At 37.5% G+C, this 15,526-nt stretch overlaps 1 protein-coding gene across 2 annotated transcripts in view; it reads left to right on the top strand.

The window, feature by feature from the left end:
• Positions 1 to 15,526, top strand: part of GRIN2A (glutamate ionotropic receptor NMDA type subunit 2A) — a 170,952-nt gene that overhangs the window by 113,112 nt on the left and 42,314 nt on the right. For both annotated transcript variants that reach the window (XM_071571059.1, XM_071571060.1), the window contains 5 exons: positions 1,061 to 1,266; positions 2,737 to 2,905; positions 3,029 to 3,182; positions 7,659 to 7,784; positions 10,840 to 11,069. In XM_071571059.1, the coding sequence (XP_071427160.1) occupies positions 1,061 to 1,266; positions 2,737 to 2,905; positions 3,029 to 3,182; positions 7,659 to 7,784; positions 10,840 to 11,069 (885 nt within the window). The remainder of the gene's footprint in view (positions 1 to 1,060; positions 1,267 to 2,736; positions 2,906 to 3,028; positions 3,183 to 7,658; positions 7,785 to 10,839; positions 11,070 to 15,526) is intronic.

Genomic DNA, 15,526 nt, shown 5'->3' with positions numbered 1-15,526 from the left:
GAGGTGACAATTCTTTTACATATTTTTTATGACCTGAATCTCTTATTGTACTATTAATTCCCACCATTTTCCATGCAAAAGAAACATTTTAACAGTCTCATCATTATGTTGTCATTTGTTTGGATTAAACAACTCAAGAATTATTAAAATGCATTAGGTTATAAATTATGTGGCTTGCTAGTTCATTTATATTATCTGTCATCAGATCAAACATGTAATTAGATATATGGATACAAAGTAGTTAAACACAATCTGAGGAAGAAAATACTAGACTTTTAAAAATGTTTGAATTGTATGCTCCTTTCTGGAGATCTGGAAATAGAAAGAAATACAGGTTAATTTAGAAGGGATAGTTTATAATTGTAAATAAACATGAAATCTTAGTGCAGAGTGGGGCATACTTTCTTAAACCTGCCCAACAGCTGGCATTTACTAAAGCAGAATAAAACATATTTTTTCTAATAAAGCTATTTCTAATAGAGCTTCTTACCAAAAACATGGTTTGACCTGGCTCAGGTGTGATGGAAGCCTCAAAAAAAGGCTTTCACAATGGTTTTGCAAACTTTAAGAATAAGAGTCGTCTCCTTTGGAAGACACAGAAATGGCATTATGATACTTTGATTATCAATCAGATCTGTACATTTATATGGCGATTAGGGTTTTATTTTTAGCTGGCAAGTTTGTTGAGAACGTTTTTCTTTTTATTTCAAATGGATCCTGATGACAAAGGGAGTATCTGTTTGCTGTTCTGGCTCAAATGGAAACGATGCATATCAAATGTCAGTACACCTAACACAGATAGTGTTAGCTGATGACACCCAGTTTTTATAGAACAGTTATCTATTAAAATTATGTTACCTTCTTTGCCTCTACCACAGTGCATTTCTCACTTCATGCAATTACTAAGAAGTTCGAAAGTAATTCTGATTTAAAAAACCCCAAAGCAACTCTCCTGGCAGTGCAATTTCCCATAGCCGTATCCCAGCAGGTTTAATATCAGATCCCATTTGTCAAAGCCCAGCCAGCAGCTGTCACCACGCTGTGCATCTCGGAATTGCAGGTGGGCAAATGGGAGAACAACTCCCTGAGCCTGAAGTACTCGGTGTGGCCGAGGTACAGCTCCTTCGCTGACAGCGACCCGGACGACAACCACCTGAGCATTGTCACCCTGGAGGAGGCGCCCTTTGTCATCGTGGAGGATGTGGACCCTCTGATGGAGAGCTGCCAAAAAAACACCGTCCCGTGCCGTAAATTTGTCAGACTTAAGTGAGTAAACACACTGCATTCCTGTTTCTTTTTTTTTTCCTTTCCCTGAGAGCACAATGTATTCCTCTATTTTCTCATTAATTATTTTTTTCCCTTCTTTCACTTTATAACTGTTTTTTGATATTTTGCTGTTCTTTTTATCTTGCTTCCTGTCAGCTCTTCCTTCAATATTTCATGTACTCTTTCTTTCTGCCTTTCCCACGTGGAGCGTGCTCTGGTTTGCACATCTTCCTTTTTAAAAAGTAGAAAGGTTCTGGTTATACACGTGTAAGTCACATTAAATTAATGACAAGATAGTAAGTTTATAGTAAATTCAAAGTCAAGGAGAATTAAGCCCTTTTCAGTCATATGAAAGAAGATTGTGTTCTAAAATGGGATTGTTTTAATGAGTCCTCTTTGAATTGTTTCCAGTTATGTTGAGATACGCCTGTTTTCATTAGTCTTGAACAACTTGAGAATGTCTCCTAATGAAAATGTATGTTTATGCTGAAATGTGGGAGTGGATAAACTACTCCAGCATGAAATACTGCTGTGACTTAGCACTAAAAGTTCTCTGCTCTTATTGCTCCATAACTTTGGAGCAGTCATTGGAAATCAGTGGAAAAGGTTCCATTGAGCATTTATTAGTGGTGTTTCACCTGTTTTGTGTTTTGGTCTGTGTCTTTATGAACTGAATGTAGTAACAACCATTTTTTTACTGAGCAGGTGTTGGGAAATATGGTGCATTTTCTGAAGATTTCCAGAGACTTCTTAATTATTGTGCACGTGCATTGTGAAGTCCAGAGAATCTTTTTTTTTTTTGACCTAACTGTACTTAGTCAAATTCTAAGTGGTTTTACTTGAATTTTGAGTTCTTTCAAAGGCTGTAAAATACTGTCTTGGATTCTGAAAATGCTTATACTAAAATGTTCTAAAGGTCACAAAATGAACATTTCAGAAAAAAAGGGAAAGGGAAAGGCTGTGTCGTTGCATTCAAAGGTGGCCTGAAATTCATCTTCTCAAAGTGCAGGGAAAAATGCACTTTGAGGAGTTGCATCCATTTTGAGTACAGTGAACTGCTGTGCCTTTTTATAGCCCACATGTTCTTTAATTACTCAATGACATGTAATCTGATGTCTTGAAAGTAAAAATAATAAGTGATTAATCTAATCCTAAGAGAGAGGTTAGTAAGAGGAGCCTGTGTCTTGATAGAGAAGTGTGGTCTGTTAGGCTGGATACTGCAGCAGAAATCATGTCATACAAGGTAACATTATCTTCTGTGTCTCACCAAGCAACAACATTATGATTAGTAAAAGCTGCAAACACCAGATATTTAGACCAACATCCTGTGGATTATTTCTCCATTGATTTAGAAAAACATGGCCATTCACAAGTATGACAAGATGTTGTTTCCCAGTGTGCTGAATGTTGCTGTTGTGGTGCTTCTGTTTTCCCAGTAGGAATATTTATGTGTCTATTCTCTGTTGACAGCAACAAAACTAATGAGGGAACGAATGTAAAGAAGTGCTGCAAAGGATTCTGCATCGATATCTTGAAGAAGTTGTCCAAAACTGTCAAGTTCACGTATGACCTGTATTTGGTGACGAACGGGAAACATGGCAAAAAAGTCAATAATGTGTGGAATGGAATGATTGGTGAAGTAAGTTCTGTTACGTAAAAGAGCTCTCAAGTAAGAACTGAGCAGTGTTGGGGTTTAGTTCTGTTGGAGAGCGAGGTATTCTCTGCTGAGTGATGGTGCTGGTGTCTCCTCTCTGTGCACCAGGTGGTGTATCACCGGGCAGTGATGGCTGTGGGGTCCCTCACCATCAACGAGGAGCGCTCGGAAGTTGTTGACTTCTCGGTGCCGTTTGTGGAGACCGGGATCAGTGTCATGGTGTCCCGGAGCAACGGCACCGTGTCACCGTCTGCTTTTCTAGGTATGATTGATTCTCCAGTCCATCCAGAGCATTTAATTGCAGTTATATAGTGTTTGGTTGGTTGAATTGTTTAAGATATGTAGTTCATTGACATGTTTCTGTCAAGTTTTAAATGTTATATTAAGAATTTTGTACTATTTGACTTGCTGATTAATGTGATTATTAACAAATGGAGATAATGCTGTTGGTGTCAGATGCTTTAAGTGAAATCCATTGACAGTGATTTCAATATGACAAAGAATCCCCCAAAATCTTCCACTGGTAAAATTACATCCTCAAACCTGCCTCTTTAAAAACTAATTTATGCTTGTTTAGCCCATTATAATTGGTTTAATATTTTTTTACCACACATGAAATAATTGGAAAACCCATTGTAGAGTAGCTAAGAGAAAGCAACTTCCTTATCTTTAGGTATAACCTGAGAGCTAATTTGACAACAGTTACCTCTGACTTGTGAACACTTCATTACTGCACTGGAGAGCTGAGTGTTTTCTTCATTAATGCAGTTCAACAGTGGAGATGCAGCATAGGAAGGAAAGGCTGGGCAGAGAGGAGGTGGGATATAAAGAAAAAAGGACTTTATACTTCTTTTCTGACATGCTCCTTGTTTCAGTTGTGCATTTCTCTTTTCCTTATTTCCCTCCTCCTCTTTTATTGTTTTTGGTTTACTTTAATATTTGGTGGTTGGCTTGAATTTACCTGAAGCAGAAAAGAGAATGACCATTGAGATGGATCAAAAGTGCCCCGAATGCTGTTATGTTCTCATAGTGTATTTGGGAGCAGTATTTTTAAAGATACCTTAAGCAGAAAAATAATGCTAGTGACACTAAAATCATTCAGTGGAAAAATGAAAAATCAGTGTGTTCCAGATATCTCATGGAAACAGTTTAGGCTGTTCAGGTCCACTGGGTCAGCAGTGGGGCTGTTTCTAGATTGCTAAATGGGAGATTTTCACTTCCACTGAAATTGCCACTGAGGAGCAGGTTGTTGGTGTGGTATCAGCCACAAAGAGGGAAATAATTGGGTTTTCTTGCACAAGAATCATTCTTTCACCACAGAGCTTATTTCTCGTATCTGTTCCATAAAAGCACATTACAGAGATCATGCAAGTAAATATAAGACAGTGAGTAATCAAATAACTCCCCAGATGTGGTGATATCTAAACAGATTTTGTTGTTTGATGTGAATGGAAGACTTTTAAGTGAAATTGCGAGAGACTGTACTTGTAATGAAAATACTCAAAAAATATCTTTTCATTTCTATGCAATTGAGTTGTAAAGTTCATTTTTAAAATCGCACTTGCAGCGTGTTGAAATAATCCTTTGATATGTAAGTATTGGGGTGTTTTCCAAATGTGCTGCACATGCAGTTGATTTTTTTTAACTTTAAAAACCTGTTTGTAGCCACCATCAGAAGAGAGGCTGCATTTGCATTTTTCACAGCCACATAGTTATTACGTTTCTAGAATGCATTTAATGTTATTGGTTTAGTTGGACTTACGTATACTCAAAAAGCAAAAACAACCTGCTCTTATAAAGCTCTGTAGAACAGCATTTGAACAAATCTGATTTGCTGCACCAACAAATCAAGTCTGTGCTCTCTGAAGTATGTTCTGGTTTTTTATATGTACACGAAGCTGCCAGTTTGCTGGAATTGTGTAGTAGTGAAATGTTTTGCCTTGCAAAATACTGTCAGGCAGATACTGAATTTATTCACAGGCTGATTTTGTTTCAATTAAGTGAATGTCTAAGAATACAGTCACCTTACATAATTCCTTAAAGGATTTTTAAATATCCATCAAACACAATATTATTTTTTTAAATAGCACTTGATTACATGTCATGAAATATCTGGATTAGGGAATTGTTTCTGTGAGTGTAGAGAAGTACAGATTTTGTGTGTCCAGATTTTCCATTCAGTTGTGCCCAATAGATCTGAGTAACTGGGGGGCTGTGGCAGCTTCTTCCTCATTATCTGCTGTATTCTGATTCTGGAGTGTCTCCTTCAACTGAGAATTTTATCCACATTGAAACATTTTCACATTGTAGTAGAATTCATATATACTAGATCCACAAATAATTTTTTAAATGATTCTGTGGAGTTTGGGTTCAACTCTATATAAACAAAATAAAGGAAACCTCAAATCTCAATTTCTGTATTTTCCAGAGGGAGAGAGTTCATAGGTGAGATCAGTTTTCTTTTCTGGAGGCATTGGTGGAATAGCAAATCTGTGCCTTTTTTGTTAATGTATTCTTTAAGTATTGGGTTTGGTGGTGGAAGGTAAAACTCCAAGACATCTTTTTCCTTGATCAATATTCTCCTTTGTCAGTCATTTGAAATGTACACTGGCAAGTCATATATTAGTATTTTTCTGCCATATCATAGCTTTACTGAAAATTCTTTTAAAACCTGGTCCTTGCCTGAGGGAAGTTCTCTTTCTGTCCTTTGAGAATCAAAGAACGGTGCTGAATGTGTAATTGGATCCCTGATAAGACAGAGAAATCGACTTTGTTATTCAATTGATTTTATACTTGTTAGTCTTACTGCTTGCTATTCTAAATAGCTTTTTGTGTTCCTATTGCTTCTTTTAATCTTCCACCTCATTACCAGATTTCTTAAATTATTAAAGAGCATTCTGCTCAAACTGTTGTTTATAGCTCACTTTTGCACATTGGCTTGTTTTGCCCTTTGCCTTCTTTAGAGTTTGACAAATTACCATTGCTGTTTCTACACTGTTGCTTTTGATAAGGGTTTTATCAGCCTTGCTTTCTTCTGTGAGAGTGTTGTCAAAATTGTATGGTAATTCTAAGTGAATTTCAATTTAATCCAGTTAATATCTGAATTCATAACATAATTGTTAGACTGTATTTGCCTACATAATGTCCTTTCCTGGTCTGCATGTGAACAGAACTTTCTCTGCCTTTTACAAATTCTGTTATTTTCCTAACTTACCATTCTCTCCCAAACAAATAATTACAGCAGCTGAAAGAGCTTCATACCCTGTCTTAAAAAATTAATTAACAAAATGCTGTTCCTTCGCTTTACCTTAGAAGAAGAACATTTTGGTTTAGAATTTCCCTGCTTTGCCTTTTTAGTTACCACCCAAAATCCCCAGTGGGGCTATTTGGTAATTGATCTTGTCTTAGTTCCAAATTTCTGAGGAAACTGAAGCACAGACAAAAGATCTCATGAGTTTTCTATGCTTGGGCACAAATTTTTGCCTTTCATTCTAGTTGTGGGTGAGTCTGTCCTGCTGACTGGGGAAGGCTCAGACTGAGCTGTTGGGCTCCCACTCCTCAGCTCCACAGTCCTTTTCTGCAATGGTGGAAGAAATTTCAGTGGTTCCAGTCTGATTTTAAACTCAAAGAATGAAGCAGTTGGGAGAAAGGAACTGCCTTGGCTTTCAAAAACAGGCAAAGCATTGGAACAAACTAATTTCTTGTAATTTCAAGTGTCTTGATTCTATCCTAATTAGAAATATTATATTAAGATTTTTCTCACACTTCAGAGCACACTCACACTTGCGTTTTTTACCCAAATCATGATATAAAATGCCCCCAAATAAGGTGATCTGATAGGGAGGTACTACCTTGTCATACAAAAATCTTTCTTAGATATATCCTTATGCCATGGCAGCTACCACTGGGACTCCTGAAATGACAGAAATCAGGAAAGATGAAATTTGAGAACTTGGAGTTACACATCTATTACCATATCCAGTCCCTTAGTCTGATATTTGAAACTGCTTTTAGTTTTATGCTCCAGCCTACTTCTTTTACTTAATTATGGTTTTTTCTGTCTTTCAGACTGATACTCAGTTTTTCATGAAACCCTTTTGGTTTCAGTAATTTGCTCCCAGATGAGAATGATACATTCAAAAGCAATGTGTTTGCAATTGATAAAAACATCATCTTCATTGCAGGTAGATGAAAGTGAACACGGAGAGGGAAAAAAAATTCTGAAACAAAAACATTTAGTTTGAAAGCAAGTGTTTATCTTTCCTCCTCTAACACTTTTTACAGGATAGAAAACGTGAGAGAAGTCTACTCCACTGAATTACCAAGTGTATTAAACATATGCTTAATTGCTTTTGCTTTGCAGAAAAACAGTCATAGTGGTTAGACTATTGTGCTGATAAATGTGTCTAACACAGGATGAATAGAAATGGGCAACCTGACTGTGGACTGAATAAGCAGCAAATCAAACCAATTATGTGCCACTCAGTGCCAAAGAAAAGTGTGCAGCCTTTGGTTTTGAATTGCAATTTAACATTTGAGATTTTGACTTTATGGATTTTGTGTATATCTACTAACAATGGTTCATTATGTATTGCTACTTAGTTATTTGCTTGTGTTTTGGTTGGGAAAAGCTAATTTAAAGGAAGCTGCTGGGCTTGCCTAAGTGAAGACATTAGAATTCTTGTGCTGCCACTGGTTTAATGAACTGTTTCTGTTTCTCTTGTCTGTTTTGCTGCAGAGCCTTTTAGTGCTTCTGTCTGGGTGATGATGTTTGTGATGCTTCTCATCGTGTCTGCCATGGCTGTCTTTATATTTGAGTACTTTAGTCCTGTAGGATATAACAGGAACTTAGCACAAGGGAGAGGTAAGATTTGCATTTTACACATCCCTATGGCTATGAAAAATCATGTATTTCCCATCCCTCACCTTCCATCTTTTCAAATAAACACAACATGGGAATAAAACAGTGCAAGTAGCTATGAAACCATGTATGTTCTCCATTTAAAGTATGATTTCTTGAGAGCATATATGTTCATGTTTGTGTTACAGTTCATTGGAAGGTAGGTGATATCACAGAGTTGTGTTCAGGCAGTGTTTGGTTGTATCAGCTGTAAAGTGTCAGCTTAGAAAAGTATTGGAATGGTTCTATTCCTGACTATTATGAATTCATGGTCAGTTTAGAGAAAGTTACATAAATAGCTGTGGTCAGTTCAGAGAATGTTGTCTAAACACCTGTGCTCTGCTGGACAATTTGGAAAAATAGTGATTACCTTGTACATAGTTTTATGTAGTTCCTATAAAAAGTCAGATAAACTCAGCCCTGAAATGAGGCCATGGCAGGAGGGCATTGCTCCTTTCTGTGTAACATCCATGGTCATAGAAACTTTGTTTTCAAAATATACCACCATGAGATATTTCACACAGGGCTTGCTTTTCTCAGTGAAAGCTGCAGTTGTATATTGTTATCTTCAATTTTAACCTGAGAATGAGGATTCCACATCTTGCAATGCCTCATCCTTCCATTTCCTAACTGCCATTTGAGAGTCCAGCCTTTGTTTTAATTTCTAATTTATTCTTGCCCTATTTTATAACAAGAGATCTTCCAGCTTGGTAAACACAATTCTGGGACTATCAAAAGCTGATGGTTTCTTCTGGATTATGGCTGGCTTGTTACTGACAAAGGGGATTATTGTACTGTTCAAATGATGTTATTTTAATAAGATGGTAAATGTGCAGCCTCTGTCCAAAATAAACACTGCTAAAGAAGGGGAACACTGAAGATCCAGGGGCTTGACTATATTTCCTGTGCCACCTCATGTGCCACAACTGATTATTTAGTGTACTTAGATCTACCAAGAAATGTTTTGGCAATAAACTTCCCTCTAGAGGTTTACCATAAATCCAGCTGCCATTAATTTTAAACATGGGAAGCTTAAAAGAAAGGGGAATTTTACGTGGATATGTCCTTTGCCTGGGCACTTTTGGCAGGACAAAGCTCAATGTTAATACAAACTCCAGTGACATAAACAGAACTTTAGACTGTTGTCTTGGCATTTACTTCCCCTACCATTGCTGATCAGAAAAATACATATTATCCTTGTATCAGCTCAGTCCTAAATGTGTCTAGAATGTAGCTTCATAACCCAAAAATCAGATCCATTGTGTTTATTTTACTGCACTCAATCTTCCTGGTGTTGCTGCAGAATAGGAGGAGGATAATCTAAGATGTAGTGCTTGATTGCACTGGGAAATATTTGCACTGCACTAGAGAGCATTTCTACTGAAATGAGAACATGCACTGAGCATACCCACTTATGGTGGTATTATATGAATAAGAATTGAATTCTTATTAAATAAATTATAGTTAAATTAATAGCTAAATTGCAGCTTTTAATGTGCATCCCCTTGGATTAAGGGGCAGAGCAGAGAAGGAGGTCATGTTACAGGTGTCTGCCTGAGAGCTTATTGACTGAATTGCAATTAAATTGAAAAAAACTAAACAGGTCAATTGAGTCACAGTCAGGGGAGGCCTGTTTCTCTCCACTCAGGGTAAAGGGTGTCTGGATGATGAGCAATATGTGATTACTGCACTTACCTAGAGCTGGGTAAGAATAAACTGCCCTTTATTCTCCTCGAGCTCCCCAAATCAGGCCTCTTGAGTGGATAATGGCATTGCTAATCCAGTTCTGCCCTGTGTGAGCTGAGGGAACATGCTGACCACTTGCTTTGGGGTGAATTAAAACATGACTGGAAACAGGGATAGCAAAAATTACAGAATGCACTAGCTGGGACAGGATTTTTCCTGCAATGCCAACACATTTGGAGGCACAGAACTGACTCTGAGCCTGGTTTGCTCTGAATTGCAGCACTAAACAGTAGCTCCTTTGTGCTGTCTTGCTGATTTATGCTCTTGAGTACAAAGGTGCTTAAAAGTAGGTGACATGTTCACACACTTTGATCTTAAATTGCTTACATAATGTTCAAATAGCATAATATTGGAAGACTGGAGATGATAAAAATAATTTGGATAAGAAAAGTACTAGAATTGAATCATTAAGACTTAAACCTCCAGTTTTCCATTCCACATGTCTGCTGGGACAGAAGTCTGACAGGGCCAATACTGTGGCACACATATTTCTGCAAAGTGTTGATGAAGGGGTTTTTGTTCTGATTTTCATACTTTGTAGATTTTAGGAACACAGTAGTTGTAGATTTAGAGGGTTAATATTTCTAACAGTTTAAGTTTAATGCCTTTCTATCACTACCCCTGTCCCAGAACAGGGAGCTCAAATTCCTTTAGTTAATTAGTCTTGTTTAGACTCCTTTCCAAGGTAGAGCTGAAGGATATCAGAAGGCCTACAGAACAAAACATAAACACAGGTCAGAGTGACCCAGAAGTCAGAACTGCATGAACTCCAAGGGACCTTTGTGTGCCTGAGGAAGAGGAGCTGATGAAGACAGACCCAATTCCAGGGTTGGACCAGGGCTGGACTGAGAAATGTGTAAAGCAATGATTGGAGGGATCTTATTATAAAAGCCATGGAAACAAGAACTGGGATGCATGCATGTCATCACAGGCTGTAGGCCTGTGGTATTAAAGGACCTCTACTTTTTATCTTATCTCCTACAAAACTTGGCTTGGAGTCTCTTTTACAGACTTTTACGGGAACAAAAGGATGAACTAGTTTACTTCTCCCAACCTTTGCTTTCCATTTTCATTTTAAGACTTTTGAACTGTATGCCACATAGGAAAATGTTGAATTATTTTTTTAAAAATGCAGAAATTAATGTCATTGCAAAGGAGAGCACCCATGTGAATCCTGTGCTTCCACTGGGAGTACAGGATGTACTGGAGTATATGCCAAGCATGTAAAGTGTTGTTCATGCAGGGTTTATTTTAACTCTCTTTGCTCTTACAGATCCCCATGGCCCATCCTTTACCATTGGAAAGGCAGTGTGGTTACTGTGGGGTTTGGTCTTCAACAACTCTGTGCCTGTGCAAAACCCCAAAGGGACGACAAGTAAAATCATGGTGTCGGTTTGGGCTTTCTTTGCTGTGATTTTCCTGGCCAGTTACACTGCCAACTTAGCTGCCTTTATGATTCAAGAGGAATTTGTTGACCAAGTGACTGGACTGAGTGATAAAAAGGTAGGTGTTAAGCTCAAGGAAGATCAGTGTCCATACTTCATAATCTTTCTATAAATTTGCACTTTGTGATGAAAAGCTCCGAGCAAGATGATAAACTAAAATTGGATGATTTCATTCTGAGTGCAGCCCTTTACTAACAAACCTCTGACCCAAAGCATGAAAATTCCAGACTGTTTTCAGTCTTTGAGTTGCCTATTCAAAAGTAACTGCACTAATTGAAATGTACCTTTATTTTGTGATGGCAACCAATCATTGTCTGGTTAAAAGGAATGTCTTACCAATATAAAAAAGCTTGAAAAATTGTGTGGAATATTAATAATATATTAATAAATCCAGAAACTATCCAGTAATTCTCAGAAGCCAGTTAATGCTCCTGGAAAAATGTCTTTTTGCTTTCTATGTAGAGTGCAAGAAGTGATAGAAATACTTCAGATTTAAAGTGGCACCAGCATAAATAAAAAAAGAGAAATTATAAGAAATTATACATATTGTCTGTGGATGTTTGAATGTTTTTCTTGTATAAAATGCAAGAATGAATAGAAAAAGCAGATAAGAAAACATGACTGTGTTATCACACTGAATTGAGATGTAACTTGCACGGGATAAGGAACAGAATTTTAATGTGTTTGTGGAAGACATTTTCCTAATTCAAGAACTTTTGTGAGGACTCTTTGAGCAGCAGCCTCATAGTTCACTTGAGCTCTACTGGAGTTTCACACAGACTGATAAATAATAAATATTTTTAATTTTGTTTTAGCTAGAGTGAACTTTCTTCTAATGAAAGAACCCTTCCCAGATCTTTGTACTTGGGAATTTAATCAATAGTCTTACAAATCAGCAACGTAGCAATTACTTCATTTTATTTCATTTCTGTGAGTGTTCTGTAGTAGTGATATTGCACAGAGAGATTGAAGTCTATTTGCAAAATTATTGTTGTGATGGATATGTGAAGGGTGTGCTGTTGTCAAGTGCATGCCCAGTTGTTTTAAAATCAAGCTAAATATTGACATTAATAAGGAGTATTTAAATACACTATAGCCCAGAGGATGACTTCACAAGGGATTCTTCTCAAAGGAAAGAAAATAAGGGAAATTGTTATTCAAAGAAAAGCAACAGCTTGGATAGCCTTGTGTCTGTTTTTTTTTAAGTGCTTTTTATGACCAGCCTTTGATTGATTGCCTGAAATATCAAAGCATGAATTAAAAGCACATCTAGAGGAAAGACAGATAAAAAGAAACAAAAAATTATAATAGTTTTGTTTTCATTTAGTTGTGTTGTCATAAAGCATTTGAAAGAGCATGAAGGTTGTTAAATATGCCTCTATTTTAAGATAATATTCTCAGAAGAGACAGATAAAAGGTATTCTCTCTTGAGGATTAAAAAAAAATGGATTTGAGAAATGTCTTTCTCCTGTTTGTGAGAACATGCACTGAGTGTTTTCCTGGGCAGTGTCGGGGTTGGCAGGATTTGCCTGCACCTGGCACAGCAGTGGGATTTGGCTCTGCCAGTGCCCCCTCACCCCCCTCTGGCTCTTTGCCACTCCCCTCTGGGCTGGGAAAGGTCAGGGTTTGTTCTGTAGCTTTAGGCCAATAACTTTCTGAGTTTTGTCATTTTTCAAGTCTGTCTGCTAAGGAGGATTTTCTTTCCTCAAGAAGCCAAATAAAAATAGAGAAACACTTGAATCAGAAAATGCCATCTGGTTTGGTGTGCTCTGCTGATCATTTATTTGATCTGCCGCCTTTGTTTTTATTTTTCAGCTCTTCAAACTTTGCCTGAAGCCCACAGAGATAAGTCAGGGGAGCCTTTTCTGATTAAATTAAACAAGTCAGAAGTCCAGAAAAGCAGTGATCTATTTCTGAACATTCTTCTTGTCATGCACAGGTTTTACCTCCTTCACCATCCTGAGGTTTCTCAGAGTTTAAAAATTCAGATAATTAAGGATAATCCACAAGACTATAACCTGAATGATGTTAAATTATTTTCTCCCCTCTTTGCCTTGTTGCTGCAGTTGCTGTTTCCCCCTCAGAGCTTTAAGACCTCCTCATAGTTTTCCTCAACCTTCAGAATGTTGCAAATGAATTTCTGAGTGCCATGTCATCTGAGTGTCACCCAGAACTATGTGGCACAGCATGTACTGGAGTTACTGGGGGTGGGTGTTCCTGAACTGAAATGATTCAGAAAATGAGGAGGAAATTATATTTTGACAGTCTTGTGTATGTTAAAGATTTTTAAGATCTTTATCTTCCTGAAAAGGTAAAGAAAATGAATGCAAAGTATCTAGCAAAGCTGACATTTGTTACTTTTGAGGCCTTTTGTGCTTATTTCATGTAAGGAAAGAGGGTTTACTGGGGCAGAGTAGGTAGCACTGGACAGAATTGTCTTGCTAAGTGTTTAGCTGCTGGGATTCCTCCATAGTTTAAGAATTGCCTCACTTAGATCTCATCAACCTTAATAGGAAGCTTTAATGATGCCGTTTGCAGGTTCCTTATTTTTGCAAGATTCCCAGTATTCTTGCAGCCTTGGCCTTACATTTTTGTGCACTAAGATGGCCCAAGCTCTGCAGTGACCTCAAGATGTGTCTGTGAGAACAGAGCAGGTTGAGGCCAAGGGGCAGATGGATGGGGGCGAGGGGGGTGCCCTCCTACCCCAACCCTTCCCACCACTGTCCAATATTAGACCTTCACAGAGCTTTCTGAGGGGTTCAGGCACAGATAGCGAGTGCATTTCAGTAACCATTATAATAATAGTCTTGGGATGGCTAACAGCAGTATTTTTCTAAAATCAGAAACCAGAGTGTCAGTTTTCCATCTGGTTAAAGGAGACAGGAGAGGGTTCAAATATGGGTGTTTTTCTGTCACTCCAAATGAGTTTCTGCTACCAGAGAGATATTATTTACTGTTTTATACTATTTTAGCAATGTTTTCCACAGTTCCTTAAAAAACTCCAGAACAATAATGAACAGCTGCTTTGAACACCAGCCTTTTCAGGCAAGCAACTAAATCTTCAGATTAAGTCAGTCTTTAACGTCTGTGAAAGATCACTTTGCTGACTTAATGAAATTGTTGGCTTTATCAAGGCATATAGAAAAAAATAAAAGCAAAGGATTGGAGTTCTGTTGCCATGTGCTGTAGTTCTGTTGGGTGGCAGAGTGTGGGAAGACAAAAATGAATTGTTTAGTCTTCAGAATAACAGTAGATCTCTCCACAACTATGATTGAAGAAGGGAGCCTGTGCATTCAATTTAGGAATTTTGTTCATGACTTAAAAAATTATCATTCCATAAAATGTCTAGGAAGAAAATGACTTGCTAGCAAACATGATTTATTTTGTTTCCCATCATGGGACTTCAGGGAAAATGAATGCCTGTAGAGCCTTGATCCTTTTTCTTTCTTGTGTCATGCCACATAGATCTTTGCTGCAGTCCCCGTGTGCTTCTCCAGGACATGTCAGTTCACAGAATAGAAGTTTAATATTATTGATGAGAACTTTGTGCACTTTAGATATGAGTGCAGTCTTAGTAAAAAGATTTAACCCCTTTACTTTCTCTACAAGGAATCTGTGAGCAGGCAATAGTGGCAGACAATTGTTTCAAAAAATTATCTCTTTGTGACTGTTTAAATATGTTGGTTGGTGCCAAGAAATTCCAGTCTGTAGACACTGTTTGGAACTATTCATCTGCTTTTTATCTCTGTGGTTTTTGAATGAACCAGGGCTTTTTATTCATCTCTGCTCTCCTGCAGAAATATTTGTGTTCCATGAGTGTTCAATTTGGGCAGATGTCTTAATTCTTTCAACTATTCCATGAGAGGAGACGCCTCCCAATGTCTTCGATTCATATGAATGTTCTGGAAAAGTGACACTATTCAGAAGCAAACTCCATTTCTAAATTACCAGACTACTCCAGCGTAATGTCCCTGGTGCCCCAATTCCCCTGCCATACCCCAGGATTGGGAACTGAGCTTGCAGAATGCTCAGCACAGCTGAATTTCCAAAAAATGTCACCATTGTGACCAGCAGCAATTTTTACATGTCCTGAAATTGTTTTTCCCATTTCTGTTTACTGGGAAATTTGATACAGATATTGGGGGATATTGGAAGCCATCTCAGTACTTCAGAGATACATTATCTGTAGATTTAAATAAAGTTGATTGCAGGCTACATTTGTCTCAGTAGAATCTCTGGACATATATTTAAAAGCAGGTTTTGTTTCAGTGCTGCATAATAAACTTAAAAAAGGAGATGGCAAATGTAGACTAAGAACCATGACTGGTGTACAGTGTAATTTTAGTGCATAGGTCAATTACTATGTGTAAAAGTAGTAGCAAAGTAATAATTTAAACAGTAAAGCTGTGAAAAGGGAAAATGAGAAAAGTAAGACATCTGCTAGCTAAACAAATAGAGAAAAATAGAGTTCATTCCTTTATGCTTTGTCAAAATATGCTTAATTAAAATGAAGCA

The sequence above is a fragment of the Pithys albifrons genome, chromosome 16, assembly GCF_047495875.1.
Source record: "Pithys albifrons albifrons isolate INPA30051 chromosome 16, PitAlb_v1, whole genome shotgun sequence".
NCBI classification, from domain to species: domain Eukaryota; kingdom Metazoa; phylum Chordata; class Aves; order Passeriformes; family Thamnophilidae; genus Pithys; species Pithys albifrons.
Note: the sequence above shows the minus strand (reverse complement) of the source record. Positions and strands in the feature narration are given on the sequence as shown.